The sequence below is a fragment of the Carassius auratus genome, chromosome 39, assembly GCF_003368295.1.
Source record: "Carassius auratus strain Wakin chromosome 39, ASM336829v1, whole genome shotgun sequence".
Classification (NCBI taxonomy): domain Eukaryota; kingdom Metazoa; phylum Chordata; class Actinopteri; order Cypriniformes; family Cyprinidae; genus Carassius; species Carassius auratus.
Window position 1 is genome coordinate 12,399,592 of NC_039281.1, and position 25,308 is coordinate 12,424,899.

At 37.2% G+C, this 25,308-nt stretch overlaps 1 protein-coding gene across 1 annotated transcript in view; it reads right to left on the minus strand.

The window, feature by feature from the left end:
- Positions 1-22,792, minus strand: part of gpc3 (glypican 3) — a 109,842-nt gene extending 87,050 nt beyond the window's left edge. The window contains exons 1-2 of the mRNA XM_026225591.1: positions 22,247-22,792; positions 12,408-12,569 (exon numbers count right to left, since the gene is read on the minus strand). Coding sequence (XP_026081376.1) covers positions 12,408-12,569; positions 22,247-22,403 — 319 coding nt within the window. The 5' untranslated portion in view covers positions 22,404-22,792. The remainder of the gene's footprint in view (positions 1-12,407; positions 12,570-22,246) is intronic.
- Between the last annotated feature and the right edge of the window lie 2,516 nt (positions 22,793-25,308).

A 25,308-nucleotide genomic window follows, 5' to 3' on the forward strand; every position in this document is an offset into this window, starting at 1 on the left:
ATTTCCTGATGCACCTTTTCTAATAGAAAAAATGCCCTGTCTCACTCCTGCCTGTCTATCTATCAGTCATAACCCTCCCTGTCTTGATTGTTTTGAGAGAAGAATGAATTATAAATGAATGGGTGCTCAATCTGGGCAAAATCAATACTAACAAGGTCCAAGTTAACTGTGCCGGCCTGGTGCTTTCCCTCAGTCTGCCATCCCGCCATACTGCACACACACACACTGATCCACTCTACAGAGACATCTCACACTCTTTGCATGTAAACTATCAACAGCAAACTATGGGTAGCAACCGAGCCCTTTCAGCAGATAACGAGGATTGCTTTTCAACCGATGCAGCTTTTCCCTGCAATAACATCCACGCTCATAAATGAATGTAAAAAGCATTAAATGCCTCCTCCTCCACTCCTCCAGCGATCCATCTATTGGCATGGGTGGCCAGCGCTGTCAGTCAGACAGAGGGGTGGGAGGGGAGAGTGATTGAGCGTGGCAGAACCTCCTTCGTCATGCCACTTAGCCTCACAATTCCACCCAGGGATCTGCGCTGCCGAGACGGGGGATTGATGAGAAGCTCTCTAAGTCTCTCTGTTCTCTTTCCCCACCCAAACACTTCTCCTCACATCAGCCCATCCAAGCAGAGAGACCCCTCACTTACCCTCCTGTTCCAGCTGCCCCAATCTCCAGGGCATCCCGTCCCCACTTCACAAGCCCCTGCTGGGCTGACATATCCTCACAACACGTTCCCATCTTGAATTATTCACCTATTCTACAAGGGTTCACAAACCCTGCCATGAACGAACAGGAACGACCATTGTTTTAAAAGCTGAAGGGTTTTATTTCGGTGCCTCTAGTACTATGAAATGGTAGTGAAAAAATTATGACTTTTTCAATGGGTTATGTTTTGGCTGGTAGGCATGCCCCCGTGTGCTTCTGCTGATAGACACAACAACATTTTCTCCATTGACAGCCACTCAAAATTACCTGTGTATTTGCTCAAGCAAGAAATATTACTAATATTTTATTAATTAGAAGCAGAACAGTAGACGTGATTTTTTTAGTGCCATATTTGGAAAACTGTGAAAACTGAAGGTGGCAAAATAAGCCTGTTTACATAATGACTCAGGAGAGAAAGTTTTTTTTTTTTTTTTTTGAAATTGCTAGTAAATTTCACAAATAATTACAAATAAATGGCAAGAAACATACTGATTTAAATGTGAAATTGTGAAATAAAAAGACTGAAATAGTTGTTGTTGTTGTTGTTGTTGTTGTCGTTGTTTAATACTCCAATAATCTTTTTTTATTAACTTTAAAAAATAAATAAATGTGTAAACAGATTACTGTTTTTGGAGGTACTGTAGAAACTTTGAATAAAGTTATAAATGGAATTTAATGGAAAAAAAGAATAAGCATATTTTAACAAATTTAGCAAAAAATAAAATGTAAAAAAAAATATTTTTAATTGCCCAAATAAAAGTACACGAATACGAATAAAATTAACAAACATAAAATAATACAAATTAGGTTAAACTCATGAGATGTAGTTAAATGGCATTTACGGCTCAGGTAATTGTTCATAACCTCTTAATGCTCCTGCCAGGTTCTTTTGAGCCAAAGATGGCAGATTATAAATAATATAACTCTGGCGTCTCACACCAGCCCAGCAAGTGGCACTGAGATGATCGGAAATGCTAACAGACTTCTTTGGTTGAGGCAATGTTGGTCAGGGATGCAAAAAAAAACAAAAAAAAACAAAACAGAAATGACCTGACAGCACCACAGTGTTTACACATGATTTTCAGGAACTCAACCAACAAATGTCTTTCTTATAGTTGTCTCTGCATAATACATTTGGACAGGAGAAAATATTTTACCATCAGAAAAAAACTGGTTGCCTGCCAAAGTCTTGTTTCTGTGGCTTTTGACCTTGATGGATGGTTTGAAGCAATAGTACACTAAATTTTAATGTAAACGCATTTAGAAGCATTGACTTTGTCTGCAGATGATATTTAGTATGTCTGACCTGCCGATCTTACTCCCACATGGGCCAAGCAAAAGAAGACATGGAAAATAAGTGAATTAGAGTTAGGTAAGTCAAGCTCTTCAACTCTGCTCTCAGGTCTTTGACATGGCCGTGGTGGAGTTGCACACGTTACGTATTGCATAAGCTGCTCAATAATGCAGGGAACTGAATGAAAAATACATTGGCCTTGACTTTGAATGCACAGGAGTTAGTGAGGCGCAGAGAGCCTCGTGAGGGCAGGTTTAAGATGACAAACACAACCTCTTACATGCAAGAGGACGAAAGGTTAAAGAGAGACAGTTGTGGAATAAAACAATGATTTATGTATTTAATGGCTGGTTTTGTGTACGCCATAATTTCAGATCTGCTTTTGACTGGTCAAGTCTCTTATCAAGGTTCAGACTTGAAGCTTTAAACTGAAAGTTTCATTGACATTCAAGTCAACCACCTTCTAGAATTTTTACTAATTTTACAAGGACATCACACAAATATTGCAGCACTGTAAGAGCAGAAAGTTATAAAAAATAAACATGTAAAAAAAAAAAAGTAATTGAAAAGAAACAGCTCTTTAAGGATAAAAAATAGTTGAGTAATCGGAAAAAATAAATAAATAAATAAATAATAAATAAAAGAAATATATTTTTAACAGATTAATTTAGTCAGTCAAATAACATATGTTATTATGCTATATGATTAGTGAACAGTCTGCAAACTTTAACAACCTTCATATTATATATGATATACGATACGATACGATGTATGATGTATGATATGATAAATTAAAATATTGAACAAATATAAAAATGAGCTTTGGTTAATTTGAACCTTACATAATTTTAGGATACATGTACTGTACATTGTAACATCACATCTTACACAACCATCTTGTGTGTTCTAGAGCCTTACACTGTCAAAACATTGTTGCTGTACACAATTTGTGCATAAAAGCCATGTCTGATTTCAGTGAGCAATTTCCAGAGATAAAAAAGCGTTTAATTTTTACTTTTTAATACTTTTGAGCTCTATTGCATTTCTGCGAGACATATTGTTTGGTTTTGGAGCCAAATAATTTCATTTTAATCTCATCTGCCTCAGAACCTTAAAGGTGTGTTTTGGCAAAGCTCAGTCGTGACTGCATGTGGGGGTTCTTGACGAGTGGCTTTTTTCTTACAACCCTCTCATACAAGCCACATTTGCGGAGAATTTGTGATATTGTCGTCCCATGCACACAATTACCACTCTTTGTCATAAATTCCTGCATCTGCTTCAGAGTTGTTGTAGGCCTCTTGTTCTTTTCTGCTTTTTTCTGACATGCTGGTGTTATAGTTTTCACTTGGATGTTCTAAGTTGGATGTTAAATTCATTCATCTTCATTTCAGACTGCAATGCAACAAAATGTGATTATTTACGAGTTTGGTTAATCTTTACACAAATTAAGATTTTTTTTATAAAACCTGAGAGGTTTTTTTCTTCCTCCACTGAAAGTCCTGGAAACCAAAACTTAAAAGATCATAAACAGAATCATATAAAGAATCACCTGCATGTCTTTCATGTGACCTTTTGAGATTTTCTAACATTTGATTACCTGGAATTTCATTAAAAGCTCTCAGGTTTCAAATATCTTAATTTGTGCTTTGAAGATCAACCAAAATTATATGGGGTTGGAATGGCATGTGGGTGAGTAAATTATGACAATTAAAATTTTGGGGTAAACAATGTTTTTAGGTATAATATAGAAACTTTTTCACTTTGACTCAAGTATGTGAATTTGAACTTTCCCCCATCCTTCACTTAACTTAAATTTCCTAATATTTTGCACTTTAATCCAGTAAAAAATCAAATAACAGCTACTCGGAGACCTCCCTTTTGTTCAACACCTTCAGTGTATTGTGAACGCTAAACCCAAGTGGCTTTAATGTGTCTAAGCCCGCTCGAGAGGATCCTGTGGTGAAAGAGTGAGGTCTGTAAAGCAGTGTTGTTTTCGGGAGGATGGCAGGGAGTTTAAAGTAGTGCTCAACTGACAGGGTTTTGATGCTACTATTTCAGAAAGCTCCTTTGATCCAAATACAGCTCTTGTTTGTTTGTTTTCCATGATGAAATATCTCAGCATGGGAGTCATGCAAGAATTTGGATCATTAGCATAGTGTAAACAGCCACTGCACAGGACAGCACATGGCTGAAAATAGTGACGGATTACTCCTTAATATAATCCGCTGTTTCTTCACGTCAACTAAACCGCATTCTCAAATAAATGGCTCTATAACCGACCCATCATGAAGTCTACTGAAGTGTGACATTTATGGCAGCAGATTGTACATTTGTGAGAGATCATTAAGCATAATTACTAAATGTTCCTCGCTCTCCATATCACTGAGACAAACAGAGCACAATCTTACACCTTACGGTGCTGAAAATGACTTTGCGGTTTTGCATGATTAGCACAGAATAGAGCTGAGGAATTGTGAGCGAGATATAAATGCCTTACACACACATGCATTCATCATTTGCCGAGGTGTGCGGGGAAAATGCATTAGACCAGCCTGTATTAGCATGTGTACACAAACACTGCCCTGAGATTCAGCATTTAACAGGGGCTCCGGTGGAATGCAAGGTGAGAGAAACAAATCCCATATAATCTACTGCCACATTGATGTAGTGTCACGAGGCCGGAGGAGGAAACCGGCGCTAATGTCCTCCATAGCACATATCTATGAGTGGGAGGTGAAGTTTATGTGAGAACGCAAATGGAAAACAAAGAAAGAGATAAAGAAAAAGCAACATGTATAATTCATGTCCATTTGGCCCATTGTTTGTCATTTGCTACTTGTCCTATTTCCTTTTTTTTACCACTCCACAGCAACTCGACGGGCCTTCCTAGCGATAATAAGTCACAATAAACACGTCTTCATCAAAGTAAAGAAATACGCTTTTGTCTCCAACACTGCAAGACACTGGAAAGAAATGCCACACTTCTCACTAAATTGAACTCTTGGAGAGTGGTTCGCTTTTCTTTCCGGGGTGATAATGCGGCTGCTATTGAAGATTTTCCAAGTCACGGTCACAATGAAAATGCAAATACACCCCATGCAGAGCAGACTGGATGCCACACTATCAACAAAGAGACAGCCGCAGAATTTGGGCACAAGCACGGTCCAAATCAAACATCAGGAGGGTGATTGGAAACACGCTAACCCGACTCTGTCTGGACAAAGTCCATGCTTGAAAGCAAAGCAAGGGAAAATACTCATACCTCGGGGGATGCAACCGCAACGTTAAGCCACCGGAGCAGGTGACAGACAGGAATAAGCTGGTCAGGGAGGTGCTGAAGGTGTAAATAGGGGCATTAAACATGTTGCAGAAGGATTTGTAATAGTAGACTTGCTACATGTGCTTGTGACAGAACTGGGGCACAAAGGAACTTGGGTGTAAGGTGATAATGTTTGAGATTTCTGGGCCAGAAATGTGTGGCCAGGTATTAGCAACAATCTGTGTGAAGGAATATATAATGAGCTGTTGCCCTGCGATGCCCTTCTTCGTCTGCGCTGATTTTCCCCTCAGCTCGCTGTCTCTCTGGAGCTCCCATGGACACTCAGGAGGTCTTTCTCCTCCTCACCATCTGCTAATTCAGGGCCAGACTCTAATCACCTGCTTGAATGCACCACTCTCATTCATAAACACCAGGCAAACCGTCTGCCACCTCGCAACGTAATTACTGTCATAATCAAGAGAGCACTGCTTCCTCATAGCTTTACTCTTGTATATGCATGCTAATGCATTAGCGACAATTAGACTTCAATGGCGCAGTCATCATGGTTAATGTTCAGATGCACATTTCAAGTATAGCATCTTGTCATGAAATTATTTTATACTTGTTTGGATCCATTATGCATATTTGATCTAATAGGAATATCAAGGAAAACTGGATTGTCCTTGTTCTTTTGAAAGCAAACTAACCGGGGTTGTTCAGAAAGAATCATGGAATTGACATCACAGCAATGAGCAAATTAACTTATGGTCGTCCATATTTATAACTAAACCCCTGCTAACTGTTCAGCAACCCTAACCCCTAATGACCAACACCATTACACAGATCAGTCCTAACAGAAGTCATTCACATGTCTATCAAACGGTCCATGTAGCTATAATAATATAAAAACAATAATATAATGGCTCAGAATTGACCAATTAATACATTTTATAAAACAAACAGTATCAAGATACTAACACTATACAAATATAATATAAATACAATGTATGTAATATATGGCCCCTTTAAAAACTGAATAATTGACGGAATAATCAATGTTGTTGAATACCAGTCAGATTCTTAATGCATAATGCTTTAAAGAACTAAATTATTACACAAAGAGTCTGAGAATACAAAGCTAAGAAAATAAAACCCTTTTGCTGGAACGCCACTTTCTCATCAAAGTTTGCACAATAGTTAGCAGAAGCTAGAGATTACGGTTAATAAAGTTTTAAATATGGATATTTTTCTTTTCGAATGCATTGATTCACTTCAGAATTAACAACCCGGAGACATGTGGAGTACTTTTTATGATGGATGGATGCATTTTTTTGGGCTTGACCACTATTCACTGCCATTATAAAGGTTGGAAGAGGTGATTATTTTTGTCTGAAAGAAGAAAGTCATATACACCTAGGATGGCTTGAGGGTGAGTAAATCATGGGGTAATTTTTATTTTTGAATGAACTGTCCCTTAAAGGGAAATACTTTGTTTTAACACCTCAGAGGTCTTGGGCAGTTACAGGGCAGTGCTTAACTTAGAAAGCAATAGAAAAGTGATGGCATAAGGCACCAAAGAGCTTCACTAACTGCACTGTAGTTAAGGCTCATCCTGAGCAAACTCTATTGAAGTGTGTGTCTCTCAGCACAGACTGCAGTCTGAGTCTCCACTGAGTCACTCTTCAGAGACAGTGTCACTCTCTAAGCTGTTCGTTACCCTCTGAGCTTTTGGTCTCTTCTGGAGAGAGAGATCACTTTGAGGATTACACCAGACTGGATCAGTCTCCACTAGACTCCAAAGACCTCGACGAGTCCGTGCGCCCCTACGACATCAGCCCATAAATATCAACAGAGCCTGTGAGAGAAAACAAATTAGAATTGCGAGAGAAAGATGCAGTGATGGCAAGTATATTTTCACTCATCAGGCAAATGAGGCACAAAGGGCTTATTTGCGAGATGGCACATGCTTCTAACCATCATTAAGTTATTAAATTCGCCCTAGGCGGTGAATAAACACTTTAGATGGCTTTCGGGGCCGGTCCAGACCTCTGTCAGCCAGGCCGTTATTGGGTTATGGCGAAACTTCGACAAAGAACTAAATGATTCTGAAGAGAGAGCAAAGTGGGTAGCATTAGAAATGAGTATGCTGGGATGGGAAAAAAAAAAAAAACTTTGAAACTAAGACCAGATGCCTAAAGCCCTTAAGATCGAGCATCACTAACAAGGTTGGGATGAGAATTGGACATGCAGCGTCGACTGAAATAACCTTTGCTGTCTTACTGGATAAAGTGGCTCATGGAAGTATAGAAGTACTGAATTGTGCGAAACTGTTGCTAAATATTGCTTGGGACCAAACAAACCACAGGCTGGCATAAGGTCTATAGCAACCAGACATATAATTGAGGGATGATGAAATGTTTGACTGCATATGACTTGCTTAACCATAAGTCTGAACTTTAGGCATGAAATGATCAAATGGTCTGTGGAGTCTGAGCTAAAGGAAGTCTTAATAGATTGTCTACAGGGAAGTCTACTGTAAACTATTTTTTCTCCTCTGAAGAACTGATTGGGTTAAAACTAGAGAGCCAGTAACATCTGCTTCGTCTAGAGCTGTCAGAAAGTGTGTGAGAGGCTATCTTGACAATCAAAGGCACATAAAAACTTGAAGAGATGGTGTATACATAGTCTCCTGTTATATTGCTGATAAAATCTGAGTAGAATAAATAACATTTACACATGATGCTGTCACTGCAAAACAAATAATGAACATCAACATTTGCAAACGTTTTAGATTTTTTTTTTTCAAGAATTATGCAATTGTTTGACCAAAAATAATGTAAAACAGCAATATTTCATAATATTATTTCAATTTAAAAGAACTGTTTTCTATTTGAATATTTTTATGTAATTTATTCCTTCGATACGAAGCTGAATTTTCAGCATTATTACTCCAGTCCTCAGTGTCACATTATCCTTCAGAAAACATTCTAAAATGCTGATTTGCTGCTTAAGAAACATTTATCATTATTACAATTCATGTTGAAAACAGCTGTGCTGCTTATTTATTTATTTTTCTGAAAATGTGATTTTTTTTATTTTTCAGGAATCTTGAAATGAATAGACAGTAAAAAAATAAAATGGCATACATTTGAAATAGAAATATAAGGTAACATTATAATTTGTATATATTATATATATTACATTATAATGTTTTTACTCTCACCTTTGGTTAATTTAATCAATCCTTGCTGAATAAAAGTTTTTGTTTTTGTTTTTTATGCATACTGACACCAAACTCTTGAATGGATTAGAATAATACAATACACTGTGCAGTCTACTGTACTGTATAATGTGGGAAGGGCACTGAAATATTCAGCTGAACTATTAATATGGTATTTTTATTTCATTCACATTTTTTCTTTTTTTCACAAATATTTGTTTGAGATGAAAACAATACCTTGCAGACCCCTTGCTGTTTTGCCACAGACCCCCTGTTGAGGTCCCAAGATCTAACTGTCTTTGAGGCTCAGTCATTATACGACAATATTTCAAACAGTAAACAAAGATTGTGTATTCCATATCTTCTTTTACTAGCCCTGTCCTAGAGCAATAAACACAGAACACAACAACAATCATTGTGTGTGTGTGTGTGTGTGTTTTAAAGCATCAAGCTCATTTGCGCTTCTATGTTGTTTGCAGTTGCAGTTTTATGATAAGCTGCTATTGATTTGAAAAGGAACTACAAATAAAGTTGACTTTTATCTTATTTGTGGAACAATTTGTTATGCAGCAGACACACTCACCAGGAACTCATTCTGGCTCTCTGTGTTCACACACATCAATACCTAAAGCATGTTTTTCAAGGCTGGATCTGAGAATGAGACGGTGTGATTTACATGCTGTGTGCTTTCCGAAAGCGGCTAAAAGCAGCTCTGTGCACCGCTGCGGATCTCGCGCCGTCCAGCTAACAGGAATTAAAGTTGTCAGTCAATCTGAATGACGGGAGACCAAAACACCTCACTAACTTGGTTTTCCAGCAGGGTTTGGCATCCATATTTAGCTCTAAATGATTCCTTACAGTATTTCTTTAATCACCAGTTCAGATCAATGTCCCTTCATATACAGATCAATGTCTGCTTTATCATCTGATGCTGGAAGGTGTCTGTCTATGTAGTTTCAGGTGATCAGATAAAAAAATCTATCATCTATCTGTGCTGATTTTTCATTTATTTTCTTTATAAACATAGACTAGATTAAAATTTCAGACTAGAACAGAGATGACTGTACTCTGTTCCAATCCACTTTTTCCAGCAGTTTGAACACAAACAGTGTGATTAAAGCTAACTAAAGCTAAAACAAACAACAACAAAAACATTTACTTGAAATTTTGAAATTAAATGAACTTTAAAGGAATAAAATATTTTAAAAACCTAGGGTTAGTTCACCCAAAAATGAAAATTCTGTCATTAACTACCCACCCTCATGTCATTCCAAACCAGTAAGACCTTCATTCATTTTCTTAATATTGTGTATGTTTTTAAACATTTTTTGTATAACAAATATCACTTTAAGTTCTTAAGTTAACAACTTCTCACATATATCAACATAATAAAATTTCACTATGCTATTGTGCTACGTTCTTAGAAAATGTGGCAGTACCTTTTCACAAGGTCCACTTTTATACCTTATTTACCCCTGAAGGGTGAATATTAGTACCTTAAAGGTACATATTAGTACATTAAAAGTGCACAATAGTTACCTAAATGTTAAATATTATTAACGTTTCAAAAAAGGTACTGCCCAGTGACAGGTTTTGCTTACGCTATGTACGCCATATGCTACCATCCTTATATTGTGTCCACCACGTTTTCCAGATTGTTTTTGCACTCCTGATTTGTAAGACAAACTGAATCACAAAGGGAAGTCTCAAAAAACTTCCTCAAATACCACATTTTCTCTCTTTTATCACCCATAGGCTGATTAAGTTTAAGATTTTAGAGGCTTTTAAACAAGCCATTGACATAAATCTAAACAGACACACTGTGACTAAATGCGATATGAGACTGAAGAGGGGACCCAAAAAACTGGCGGGTGGTGCCTATCAAGTCCCTGTGACAGCCTATTAACTTTTATGATTGTTTGGCAAAGTTAACTTCAAAGAGCTGATTCCTTGGCGCTGCTCACGGTGTGTGAGAAAGCCAGGCTAGTGCGAGGAGGGGCAACAGGGGCTGATGGGAGTCGAGTGAAGGGAAGGGATGGAGGATGCTGGAGTGGAGAGCAGAGCCCTTTGATCTGTGTCAGCCGCAAAAAGTACAAAAGAATCAAAAACAATGGGGAGAGCAGCACAGAAGATTGCAAACAAGGCCAGCTCGCGATTCCCCACGGGAGTGTGCCGGAGAAAAACACGACGAAACAAGAGCACATTTCAGAAATTCTGCAGGCTGTTTGGGAATTTTTCTCAGGCCTAATGCTGAAGCAATTAGCATTTAACCACTTCTCTGAACAGACACAGGCTAGCTAAATCCAACAACATTGCTAACATTGTTAGTGCATCAAAATTATTGGGGGCAACCCACTCACGCCAAATGACATCATTCATTAAGCTGACCAATCAGGAAGATCCATTAACCAATCAGCGTTTATTGTAATTGGCTGTCCATTTTTAATCAGTGTTGAGGAAGCAACTTTGAAATAAAAGAAAAGTTGGAAAGTTCATTTTACTTTAAACAACAAATAAAAAACATAAAAGGAACTAATCTGCACTACATTTTGGGGGAAAAAATTATACATTTTTATAATAAATCTTTGAAAATTAAAACCTGGATTAGAATTTTTTATGTTATTATAACCCAAAGATGCTATGTGAAAGTTTGAAACTGAAATTGGTTTTGGGATGGCAAAGCTGAATTCTCAGCACTCCGATGAACAGAAAGTTCAAAAGAACAGCATTTATTTGAAAAATAAATATTGTGTATCTTTAGAAATTTATGTAACTTTTGACCAATTTAATGCCTCCTCACTGAATACAATTTTTTATTTCTTTAAAAGAAAATCAAAAAAGTTCTACTGACTACAAACCTTTGAATGGTAATGAGTCAAAAACAAAAAATAACAGAATTTAACCATTAAATATGCTGCTACAAAATTAAGGATTTATTAATTGTTTTTGCAACAGAAATGTTTGGATGAACCAATTCACTATTAAGTTTATACTTCCTCAGGCTACATATTAATCAGTGAATTGTATTCCATTTGAACTAAGTGAACTAGTTTATATCAGAGTTTGTATGGCTGTGTACTGTCCATATGACAAAAAAATGGCAATATAGCATTTTTTCTCGCAATACTGCTACTTACTGAGCAAAGTTGTTTGTTACATTACTGGAAAAGCCACAGTGTTTAGAAAACAGCTAATCTACCGTCACATTGTTGAAAGTGCAGTGAGTTACAGCCTAACATTGAATACGAAGCACTTTGAAAGAGTTTCACCAAGCTTTGCTGTATGACAGACAAAAACTGCAGGTCTGATTTCTGTCCAATCGTAAAAGCCCTGACTGAGCTGCTTAGCATCATGCTCAGACATTTTATTTATTGCCTTTGCAATAAATAAGCCTATTATGCCTGTTTAATGAGGAACCAAAAGGAGCGAATTGATCAACAAACAATTCACTGTTAACTAAAAATCACAACTTACTCCACATTCTTTTATTTCCTAACTTTTTTAGCATTGCTTTAACTTGTATAACCTTAAGACATGATAGATTACCAACCTTGCTTTTTAACTAATATCTCATATAGTAGAATATGACTAGCAAGAATCACAGATTTCTCAACTTATTAGTCACCGAGTTAACCAATAAAAAGTTGCTCGGTTTGAAAGTGACTTCTATTGGAGCTTCAAACATTGATACACTATTCACAATTAACCTTTTTTGCCCATAAAATTTCATAATGTGAAAATTCGCCTTTGCTAGTTGTTCTAAAAACATTTGTTTTCATTCATGAAACATGATCCGAATGAATTTGTTCATAACTCCTTGCAACAGTTCACTCAAAAATGTCTTAAACTGAAATTCCATAAACTTTCATGAATCAGTCCTATTGTTTATTATTAATTGTTTTATTGCAGAGGCTCACCTTGAAATAGGGCGGCATTCTGAATGATGAGAACTTTCAGCTGGGTGCTGGTGGCCTGGAGACTGGTCTCCATATTCTGTTTGGCAATGAGCAAGTAGCGCTCCTCCATTTTGCGAGAACAGCAAGTCAGGCCTTTCGGCTGGCACACCTGCAGATCTGAGCCTGAAGAAGAGGAAAGAGACACAAGATTTGCTAAAGCCATCACACACGCAAAAAAAAAAAAAAAAAAAAAAAAAAAACAGTAAACAGACCACGGCACTTATTAAATTCCATCTGAAAGTGTGATGAGTCAAGCTTCAGAGAGAGCTGGAGAAAACTGTTTGCTTTGTAGAGCACATTGTTTATTTCACCTATTCATATTTCAAACACAACAGAATGAATACCTGCTACTTAATTGAAACATTATATTTCATTTCTATGCATTGCATTTCTCCAAAACTGATTAGCCGAAAACAAACACTCATTAAAGGAAAACAAGATAATCAGGGAGAACATTTCGGTAAAGACGGACCTCAAGAGACTATGCTAAATTTGCCCATTTAAAGTCTGAAGTAGTGCAACTCCCCAGGTGGAATGGATGAAAGAGACACGATAAACAGGAAAAACTACAGTCATATTATTGAACATTCAACATATTGACAGGAACGTCTTTTTTAGTGAATGAAGAGGTGACGGGTGATTTGTTGACAACCGTTATACTGGAACCCAGGTTTGAAGGTTATCTACCAAAGAGAAAAAGCCTATTGAGAAATACGTTCTCTGGAAGAAGATGCTTCAGTTCGTAGCGCACATATGAATAACAATCTAAAAATGTTCATGCCCTGTGGGGGGAGAAACAGAGCGATGCTATCAGATCTCTGCTGAATCAAACATCAAGGATACAGAGAATAAAAATGACCAGTGCATGATTAAGTCCCCCGTGTGTTAAATCTGATGGCTAGGAGGCGGATTTAAAAAAAAAAAATGATTCTGAAAAAATGACTTGACCTAAATCTTACAGAGGTTCACTTTCATTAATTTATGTATAAGCTCTTTTCATAAATAAGCATAAAACATCAAATGTCCTCACATTTTAAATGTTACTTTGTGAATTGAAAATGCTTTCCCCACTGAAGTAGAAAAAAACCTAATACACAATACTCACGTCTCATCTTGCAGAACTTCTAACACTGAATAACTAGTGAATAACACATGTAAAGGATTGTTTTGGGCAGAGTGCATTGTGGGATTCCATTGCATTCAGGTCAAACAGACCTCTCTGCATGTGAACCGCGACTAGGAAACAGCGGCTGTGAAAATCAATTGGATTTTTGCAAATGTTTTCCCAGGGGCCGTGGATCCACATTTGGAAATGTGGCCAATTATCTTGCGATTACACATGCAAGGAGAGAACTTGCGCTCTGCGAAGCCTCAGCCCTTTCAAATGTTCATTTCCATTATTATTTTGAAAGAGCATCCTACATGCAACTTTGTTCTCAGACACTTTGCCTCTCTGTTATCTCATGCATCGCTGTTAGAGCAGAGCCAAATGAAGTGTGTGAGTGTGTGTGAATGTCAGCTACCTGGGGGAGGGAGTGGAGGTGGCACTAGGTTGATTGATAGAGCTGTAAACAAACTTCAGAGGAGTCCCAATGCTCCAGCTCACACAGACATTAGAAGATGATGATGGGGAAGGAGAAAAGGAGGGCATAACATAATCTGGGCAGAGACGAGAGTGTCAATGCTCTGTTTAAAAGAGGCTTTTTGCTGTACTTTAGAATACCTTCATAACTATTGTGGAGCGTTCCACTAAAAGGGGTGGGATAAAAATAAATCAAGATAAACATTCAAAGACAGATGCTCTCAGATGGAAAATTTTCTCATTGAGGAGACCTTAAGAACATGATCCCCAGTGAGCAGCAACAGACAGAACTGAAAATGGTGGTAAGGAACAACTTACTTGTGTTCAGATTCAATCAGGTTTGGTTTTTATTAGACTTCAGGACAGACAAACAGTTCTATTTTTACAAAAAATTCCAGAACCAAATAATTTTTGTGTGACGTTCAGTTTTATTAGTGGTTCTAAAACGTACAAAATTCTTTCAATAGGATTGAACATACCAGTAAAATGCTCTGAAATTGTTCCCTCCATAGCCGTTCAGATCGAAACATTCAACCAGTGAAGGCCAATTCTTGAGATAATGACACTTATGAGCTGGTTTTTGAATCAAAAACATAAGTAGGCCTACAAATTAACAGTTCACAAAAAAAAGGTTAAAAAAAAATTTCCCACAGAAGAAAAAGAAACTCATTCAGGTTTGGAAAGGAATGACGGTGAGTAAATGATGACTTAAATAAAAAAATAAAAATAGGTCAGTATTCCTTTAAAGATTGTAAAGCCAAACATCATCTGAAAGCTGAATGAATTTTTTCAATTTATGTATGGTTTTATTGGCAATATTTGGCAACAAAAAAAAGTGTGCAACAAAAAAAATAAAAATCTAAATACTGAGAAAATCACCTTTGAAGTTGTCCAAATGAAATTCTAAGCAATGCACATTACTAATCAAAAATTACGTTTTTATATATTTACAGTAGGAAATGTACAAAATATCTTCATGGAACATGATCTTTACACAATATCCTAATGGTTTTTGGCATAAAAGAAAAATCTATAATTCTGACCCATGAAATGTTTTTTTTTTTTTTTTTTTTTGGCTATTGGTGAAAATATACCCCAGCGACTTAAGACTGGTTTTGTGGTCCAGGGTCACAATGAAACACTTGGCAACAGAATTGTATTTCTGCTTCCCTTATATTCCTTTCACAAATTTCTCAAAAAATAAAATAAATAAATAAAATAATAATGGAAGAGGATTCAGAACTGGAATCCTTTCGATTCCCATCCCTAGTATGTACTGAAAGATTGCTAAATGAACGATCACATTTGAAATTGGCACATGTTTCCAGTTCATCTTCAAAAATGAGAATACGCATCCAACAAGAAGTCCTAAAAACATACTCTACAAGTTTGTTGATTGAAATAACTTAATAAACCATGAAAGAGTTCAAAATGCAGGAGATTTAAGTGCTGCCATATTTTAAATCCCATATGAAAATGTGAAGACAAAATGTCAAAGAAATCGCCTTGGGGGAAAGGAACAAATGCTGATCTACTAAGCATACAGTGCCTGTTAGGAATGGGTAAATAAACCATTAACATCACATGCCATCAAAAACAGCAAGAAAACCCTACACTTTCTGATCACACGTGACACATCTGCACCAATACGGATGAAGAAAGACAAATTATGGGCAGACCTGCCATATTGTTCAGATGGCGCATTTCACATGCACACAGACAGCCTTAATATCCAAAATCAATACTTGCAAAAGACCAGCGACAGATACGATCCAGCTAATTTCAGATTCCAAGGCACATTTATTAAGCTGTCAATAGCCTAGCGAGTATGGGGCGGAGGGAGAGATGATAGAAGGCAACAGGTATGAAAGGAGAAAGAACTAGAAAGATATAGTAATTATCTTCAGCAAAACAGAATTTTATCGGCATGTCTGCTGTTTGCAGACGATAAATGTACTTTATTAGAGAAGTTGTGAGCTGTCAAGGAAAAGTGAAGGACTTTACAGGAGGGAAATTGATCCCAGCAGAGACGGATAAACAAATATTACATCACAGTCTCTAACTAAAGACTGCTCATAAATACGGCTGATTACATCGTTTGACTTGTGAAAATGGAACAGAATACATTTGCACTGAGAATGTGACAATACAGACCTCATTTGTTTGTCTTGTTCTAGCAGCGGATTTCAACCTTCAATTTATATTTATATGTACCATTTTATAATAACTTTTATTAAGGGGTCAATAACAAATAATAGTGATTCCAATAGTAATCTTTTCCACACCCCGCTGGTGGACCTCTTCCATATTCATTGTCCACTGAGTCATGACACAGTCACTTCCTTCCTTATCTACTAAAATTTCTAGAAACTTTTTCATTCACCCTTCCTCCTTCAGCATTGCCCAAAGGCCTCAGGCGTGCAAGAATCCCTGTCGGAGCCCAGATGAAAAAGACGGCTCTGACGGAGGTGCAGTGAGTGCTGTGTACACATTTCAGCTTCATGCTTCTCCTTAACAAGCCTGAAGACACAGAGCGCAGCCAGATGCATGCATAAGCTTGATCTTAAGAACCATTTATAAAGCTATCAGCATGCATGTTTAATGGGGGCTGTGGGGAAAACATGCTGTGTTAAAATACAGAAAATGTTAAAAGGATGTCATTAGAAGCATGAATTATAGAGCAACTACACAGGAATCATGACGTTTCTTACTAGACTGGCTTCAAAGACATCAATATGTGTGCACAATTAAAAGAAGTGGAAAGTCAACAGGCTGATGAAAGTATACGAAGTATATGATTATAAATCGGGTTCCTCTGCCAGGGAGGCAGGAGAGTTAATGGACTAAAGCAAAGCCGTCTGTCGTCTTACAGTGCCATTGGAAGTATTTAATAAAAGAAAGTACCTCAGACCTCCACAGCATGGAGCACACGAGGGTGAGATTCAGTTCGGGAGAGATAAAGTAAATAACAGGACAATAAAAGCCTGCAGCTCGTACAAACATACTGTGTTCCTCTGTTTCAATCAGAAAAAGAGATATGTGGTTTAATAGAAAGTCTGACCACAGTCATTAGTAGAAACTTTTATGGCTTGTGGGCACATGATCCCTCATCTTCAACTTTAAATGGACTACCAAAGACAGTGACCTAAACCATTATCTTATAATTACAGAAACTGTGTAGGAATTTATCAAAATATGATGGTACTTCACTACCCGAGGCACAGTCTACTGCCCCTTGACACTAAAGTAAAGTCTCTTAAGGACTTCAGATACTGCTAGAAAAACTGTTAGATACATACAAGCATTGAATATCTGAATAAATCAAGTCATCACTGCTCATTTAAAATATGTGCATTAAAAAATACATTATTTTTATTATTAATTATAATAATAATAATAAACAATGTTTGAATTCATGTATTTATGTAATAATTAAATGTGATTACATAAAAATAATATAAAATAATATTATAATAATTACAATTATACAAAATACTAAAACAATGTATACAAATTATATATAAAATATAATTGCAATGAAATTTGAAATATTGACTTATAACACAATAATACATTAATAAATAAATAAATACACTTAATAGACTAAAATATGCACTTTTAAAGTAATATGTACCTTTAAGGAAATATGTGAATAATAATACATTATGATAATAATAAGCAATTTGATTGAATATTCATACATATATATTCAGTAATGTTTAATAAATTGTTTAAAAATGCAGCTATAAATAACTGAACACAGATTAACGACTATACGCACAATTTTTTCTATGATAAAAAATACTTCCTCATATCTCAAAGACAACTATAAGTAATCGATTTGTAGGTTAATTTCCCACTAAAATGCAAACACTGTGGTGATATAAAAAAAATGTGTGCATCCAGATGACAGGTTTAACCGATGACCTGATTTGAACACAAGACTATCCGCTTGACTGGCCAATGGCAGTCCATTTGCTGTTATAAGACAGCATGGTTAGCAGTCAGCTTATATTTTCTTGTAAGGACTTGCTCTTGAAAACTGGAATGACAATACTGTCTGCTTTGAGAGGATCTAGCCTTTGATGGGGTGAACAAGTGTCTCTGTGATGCATTCTCCCATTACTGACATTAAAACAAGAGGCACAGAAGCCCTTTAACGGTCTCTAACACGAGCTCTTGAGGTAGGTCAGTGGCACTTCATTAGCTGGATCTCATTGGTGAAATACGGCTTCCTCTCATCTCCCGTTGATCAGAGAGACTGCTGAGAGATGGACCCTGGCTTCACTTTGAACTCAACCCTCCGAACCCCTCATTACTCAGCTGCTCTCTTCAGTGGAAACCACAGCGACGGCATCAAACTATTCAATTCAACTTATGAGTTTAACAACGGTCATCCTTATTTGAGGGCTCATTATCAAATAAAATATTTGCAGGGGACGCCACATCAAAACGTGACAATGTGACAGTGTAAAGGTGCCTTTGAGACTACAAAGACTGTCAGCTGTCTATTGTGCTTTGACATTCAGCTCTTCCTCTTGGGGCAAGGAGGCTGGGAAGAACGAGAGAGACATCAACAAATAAATAAATAAATGGAAAAGACGAGCCAGTGTAGAAAGGGAGAAACTCTCTTTGGCTTTTTTGGTCTTGTGGCCCCCTGGCATTACATACGGTATGATTAGAATTCGGTTCAATCTTCCTACGGGCTGCATGTCTCAACTTGGCGTCCTTGTATTCCTTTGTAGATACATCAGTCATCACATCCTCTCTTCTTTCTAATGTTAGATCATCCATCTCTCTCCTCCTCATGCTAAAGATCCTCCTCTCTCCATCCCACACACACATGCCTGTAGAGATCACATTTGGCAGCTGAATAGAAACACAGCCGTTGCATCCATCACAAATCAACCCAAATATCACCACGAGTTTAAAGCCCACCAATGGGTTTTCTAGGGGTCACAGGCCAGCGGATGCAGCTGCCTGTTGTGTGGTTCAGAAAAAGAGGTCTCTGAAGGTGAGCGCTGCATCTACAATACAAGAAAGAGACTGAAAGAAATGTGTTTCTGCAACACAAGTGAAGTCATATGTGAACATTTGGAAGCAAAAAAACCTGACTTGCAGGAACTCGGAACATGAGATGCTATACAAATCAAGCAAAGCATTTAAATCTGCAAGCAGACTCTTTGGTGGAATAAATAAAATCACTAGAAGGTGACAGCAACACTATACGGCCCAAAGACGTTCCCATTTCCAATTAACATTAAGGTTGTCTACATTCATTTACCACTTCAAGGCCAGAGACGTGCACTGGGTTTGGAAGAGATGCTCTATTTAAAGGAAATTGAATGGCTCACTTTGCACAATGCTCTTTGTGTGCGAACGAGGCTTAACAAAATCATCTCAAACTGTCATTAGAATTTTTTAATTACGCTGTTGTGAAATGTAATGATTGGACTCATATGAACACATCTCTATCGAGGACATTACGTCTTTAAAAGGGAAAAGTTATTAAGTTCAGTTCTTTCTTTTACACATCTGTTATGGCCATTTTATAAACAAGTACGCCTCTTAAGATGCATTTGGCCAACACATAAATCAATACCAAATGAGGGGGGCAAACAATTAACCTCACATTCTTTCATAGTCTGACACAATACAAGGACACCCAATTAAGGTTTCAGGCTACATATGCTGGAGCGGCATGGTATCAGTTCATATAATGAATCAAAATGAATAAAGCCAAAGGCTTCGCCGCACCACTAATTACTGCACCAGGCATAAAGTCCAGAGCCCGGTGCCGCTGGGATTATTAGGACTCTACACTGCCTGCGGCACACTTCCGAAAGAAAAAAACTCACAGCTAGACCCTTCTCTTAAGAGAAATGTTTAGGTTTCAAAATAGGGCTTCGAAAAGCCTTTTATTGCAGGATTGTACCCATCAGGACTAAATGAGGAGCATCCCAAAATGCTTTCAAAGTAATTAATCTGAAAACTGCAACATATAGGAGTTTGATTTCTTATGCATGCCATCTGGTAATCTGGTAAATTTTCGTAATAACTGACAGTGGCACATTTCATTTAAAGTGTGTCAGATAGTGGATGCAGGTTGTTGCAGTTTAATAAGACATGCAATGCAATCACTCTGTTACTTTTCTTAAATTCTGATAAAGGTTGAAATGTGTTAAAATTCCTCTGAGAGGGCAAATGACTGAGAATATCACTCTGTTCCTTGTCCTTAACCCAATTGCAATCCATTTAAATTGCAAATGCGAACTCTGCAAAACCGAACAGCACTTCTGATTAAATGGAACTGGGAAGGTCACTTTATATCTCCTCAAAGCAGCAGAATCATAGGGACCTTTTGGTTTTTACACTCCTTTACCTGCAAGTTGAACCACATGACATTAGAAAGACTCATCAAAATTCAAACATTTATTTTATTTTATTCCTTTTTAAATGGATATACGAGTACATTTGGCATTTGCTGTTATTTTAAAATGCAAAACATTTAATGTTAATTAACTTAAGTGCAACAGCGAGTGACTGGAAATGTGATATAACTTTTTTTAGAGTTCTTTTTGAAGCAATTGCTTCCACTAGGGGAAAGAATGAAGATACTTGCACATAAAGCAGCCTAACAACAAAATGCAGTCACTGGGGAAAAGCAAGATCCTTTTCAGCAGAATTTCTGTTGCGAGGGCCAAACAAACTCCACTCTCTGTCTTTCTACCCCCATTCTCTCCAGCCTCCAGTTGAAACAGAATTAAAGCTTCAAGCAGCTAAGGGGAGATGTCAAATAGAGAGCCAGCCATCCATCCTGTCATTCATCTCAACTCATCTATCTCTTCAGCTCTCCGCTGGGAAATGTAGCAACCTCAATAAACAGACTAACACAATTCGCCTTCTCCAGCATGACAGGTAATTCACACTAGTTATGGCTAAGAGAAATACATTTACAGCTCTCCTCGGGCTACTTCTGCAGCCACCGCTCAGAGCTGAAGATGACAATCCAGTCAGGACACTTATTTCATCTTCAACCTACTGATAGAGCTTCACATCATGCAGAGGGTGAGAATAACACCCCATGAAATGAGCCACAGGAAATGTAAAAACAAATTGTATGGCAAGTCATTTTAACATTATAACATAACTAGCATGCATTTTTGTTACTAGTATTTTTTAAGAGGTAAGCCAATAGTGATTAATATCCTTTTAAATTTCAGTAACAGTTTAGAAAGTCACTTATTATTAATTTGCTACTCTAAATCACTTTTGTAATACTGACAAGTATACTAGCTGTTATTACTGGTAACAAATGTTTTTCCATTGAATTCGATCGGGATTTGTGGTTTAGATATGAACTAGTCATTTTTAACTAATATGCATTGTTCCTGGCACCTATTACAATTGTTTCCATCTCAATTTGTAAGAAATGAATAGACACTAATATCTATATTACGGACTGTTGCTAGTAACTGGCATAGATATTATGGTCTCACAGATAGCTTTCTATTAAGGAGCTAATATTAAAGCTGGAAAATATTGTCCAAGGTGAATTGTTGGTATTGGAATATAGATCCTTATAAAATTCAATAGCAAAATGTGCAACTTGCTGCCAGTAAAAGTTACTACCTATACTACCTACTACTACCTATAAAAACTACTAATAAAACCTAATTAATTAATACTAGTGACATTGGAAGAATATGCTAATCACAGTTGGATTACTAATTAATAATTAAAAATAGTTACATTCGGAACAAGCCTAGTTACTAGTTAAATAAAAGTTGAAAAGGTACGTCATGTTTTTTTTCGTCAAGATATTAGTTTAACTTTAATAGGCTATTGCATGTTTATAAATTGTATTCGATTAATCCTGAATTTTTATAGAACTGCAATGCTGTACACCTGGAATATGGCTCAATCGTATATTAAATGTAAATATTAATGATTCATAGATCTAGGATAGGCCTACTTTAAACTATGGAAACGCTGTAACGTGGAAAATAAAAATAAAATCATTTAGAGTCTATAGTGCACTGTGTTTCGATAGGCTACATAAATCCACTCAATATCCAAGACAATAAATAACAACACACACAAATACAGTAGTATCACACACTATGTCAAGTAAGTAACCTAAGTCTTATTGAAGACAGGTAAAACTTTTGGACAGTGTTCTGAAAATTTTTAGACAATTGAGAAATGCACGGTTTACCTGAGACTGGCGTTTCTGGGGTCCATTTCATCCCCGGGTACAAAAACTGAAAAGACGAGCGCACTTCGCGACAGTCCAGCACCTGACCGTGCGGCAGAGAGAACGACAGCATCAGGACGCACAGAATCAGTGCCCCGTTCAACTTCAGTCCAGACATTATGAGTCCAAATAAGCTGAATTAAAGAAATATATGGCGTAATGAGGCTTCCTGGTGATAGACCTGATTACAAGCGCAAATAAACTGAGCAGGGACGACCTGCCTTGCTGGAAGTGAGCAGAAAGCGATGTGCTGGACTCAGCGGCAGCATCACTGAAGTGAGTGTGAGGAGAGTTATGAAGAGCTCTTCATCTCCAGCTCATTAACAGACCCAAACTTCATGCTCACAAATCAAGGTCACATTTCCCTGTTCAAGGCGGGACTGCGCGATTAACTCATGACTCTTGAATTATTTCAATGAACCGATCAACTCTTTCGATGATATTAAACTTGATTATGAAGCCAGGAGGTGCGTTATGAATCCTGTGCAGGGCTGCGGTCATGCGCACACTGAGAACAAGATCCAGTCTGGGCAACCACACAAAATTCAAAGACTTTTTCCCCCCGACCAGATCTTCAATTACATTTTATGCTAATTTAATTTGTTAAAAAGTGAAATGTGGTAATATCTGCAGGGGATTGGATTCCTGGCAGTGTCTACATTACGTGTCTAAAAAAAATATATATTTTCAAATTCAAACTCAATTTGTCATATTTCCAGCTATCTGCTGCCATCTGGTGCTGCTAAAGGTTATTGCAACGCACAGTCATTAATAAATCTCTGAAATGTCATTCTATAACAGGGGCGAGGTAGAATAACAAAGATCCAATCTTTTATTGAGAATTACAAACAATTTAAAGAAGCACAGTTACATGTTCTAAATGAAGAAAGAAAAAAAATGCAGATACTGGAATCTAGCGGATTACAGATGGATACCGTGCAATTTTTATTGGAGATTTTTGCCACTATTAAAATTGCAGGGTCATCCACCCGAAAACAGCAAGACAAATATTTGCATTAAAAAGCATAAAAAAATATGCAATTACTTTTTATATATTCTTTTCTAGTATAAAATTATTAAAGTGTTTTCCTTTACTAATATACGGTAGAAATCTGGTGTGTTCTTGCTATTTTGAAAGATTGAGTCTTATAATTTATGGCAATGCTTGCAGCTCAGAAAGCATTCAAAATAAAGAAAATGTTTTGCTAACTAACTGCATGCATTTGTAACATTTGGAAATCATCTTGATTGTAGAACAAGTTTGTCCCTGGTGCAGCGAGTTTTGCATGGATTTGCACAGCATGTTGCAATAAAGCTGGATGCAATCCTGCAAAACTCACCACACATAGCAGGGCTTTTCTATAAGCAGCAGCACCTAGCACAGCTCCAAAGAGACAGGCAGAAGGCGACCGGCAATTCTTGAAGTGCAAACACTGCAGTAGATTCACTGGCACTACCTGCACTGTGAGCACTTTGGAACTGCCAGGACAAACTCACATGGATCATAGAAAACAATAATAATATTTAAATAAATATTGTGCAGTTTGATTAATATAACAATAATGGCAGACTAGGGCATGTAACAAAATTATAAAACAAATTAAGTTTTTTGCTTCCTTGAGCTGAATATACAGCTCCTCCTGCCAAAAGGAGCATCTAGCGCAGTAGATACTATACTACTTCACTAACTACACAAGATGCACCTTAGCAGGAAAACCGTATTTAAATAAGTGACATTTTTCATTGAAGGTATCTGGTGGCGTTCTTTTCCATGGTTTCAGGGAAATGCTTAATCTTCAAAAGTCCTGGGAGGGGGGGGGGGAAGAGAAACAATAATCAACAATCTTATAATTATGCTTTCATTCCTTAATTAAAACATCTGCCTTATCTAAATAATCAATTCATTATAATACACAGCAACAGAATACAAAGGTTTGCAAAGTTTATGTTTGAGTAGTTTATGAAACTGACTCATTTAAATTCTAGACAGATTTTTAAAAGTGTTAAAAAGTATCGCAACACATAACTTTGTACTAAGTTAATTACGTTCGCATTTTTTAGGAAGTTCTTTTTAGAATTTTTAGTAGGCGAACATTCTTCCCATTGGCGCGCTTTGCTCGTGTCTCATTGGGTCTCTCAAAATGGAGGATCTTCAACTTAAGATAGGAAAGAACTTGTTGAAAGCTCTTCACTGCTGTTATATAGGCTACGTAAATACCCTAAATACAACTTGTACTGCCAATGGAGTCCACTTAGATCTTAGGCACTTTTAAAATGTAGTTTCCATTTTCACCATGTTGTCTAAATATTTAATTTCTTAGTTGCATGCGTTTCATAGGCAGACAAGCCCAATGCGCATTGTTTCGAATCACAGGCGTCCAGGACTGACAGAAAAAAGCAGAAGAATAATATTCGGTCGAATCCGCAAACATCAGCTAGGCCTTGAGGTCGGTGCCCGATCTTCTGCGTGTGTGGCCCACGAGCTCTCCTTTCAAGGCGGCGACAGGCTTCGTTTACGTTTAATCGCCCCTTCGATGCTATAACGTGTTTATTACGCTACAATTTAAGCAAAGCAGCTGAAAAAGCTTGTTTACATAAGAGTGGGTGTTTTCAACAGGAAACGCACTCCTGGTATCTGTAAGAGCTGAAAACAACAACAAAACTGGGTTAAGTGTGAGGGAATCTGAGGAGGTTTTAAAGGACGGGCCAATAGCCATTTTCCAGAACGTGTTTGCGTTAAAATGCGCCTTTATTCCATATAGTTTCTCACCTGAGTTTGAGTTTTGATAGGCTGACCCTTGCTATGGGGAAGAATTGCGGAGTCACGTGAAATAAAGCAATACTTCAAAAATGTGTTTGTATAAGGTTAAGTCAATAACACCACATTTAGATGCTAAACTTAAAAAGACACAGTAAAAAGAGCGTCAAATTCAGGTTTTGCAGTCTTATTCAACTAAATGGAGAATTTAAAACAGGGTCCAGATTTCACTTACTCAACAAGGTAGATTTAACTCGCCTGTACA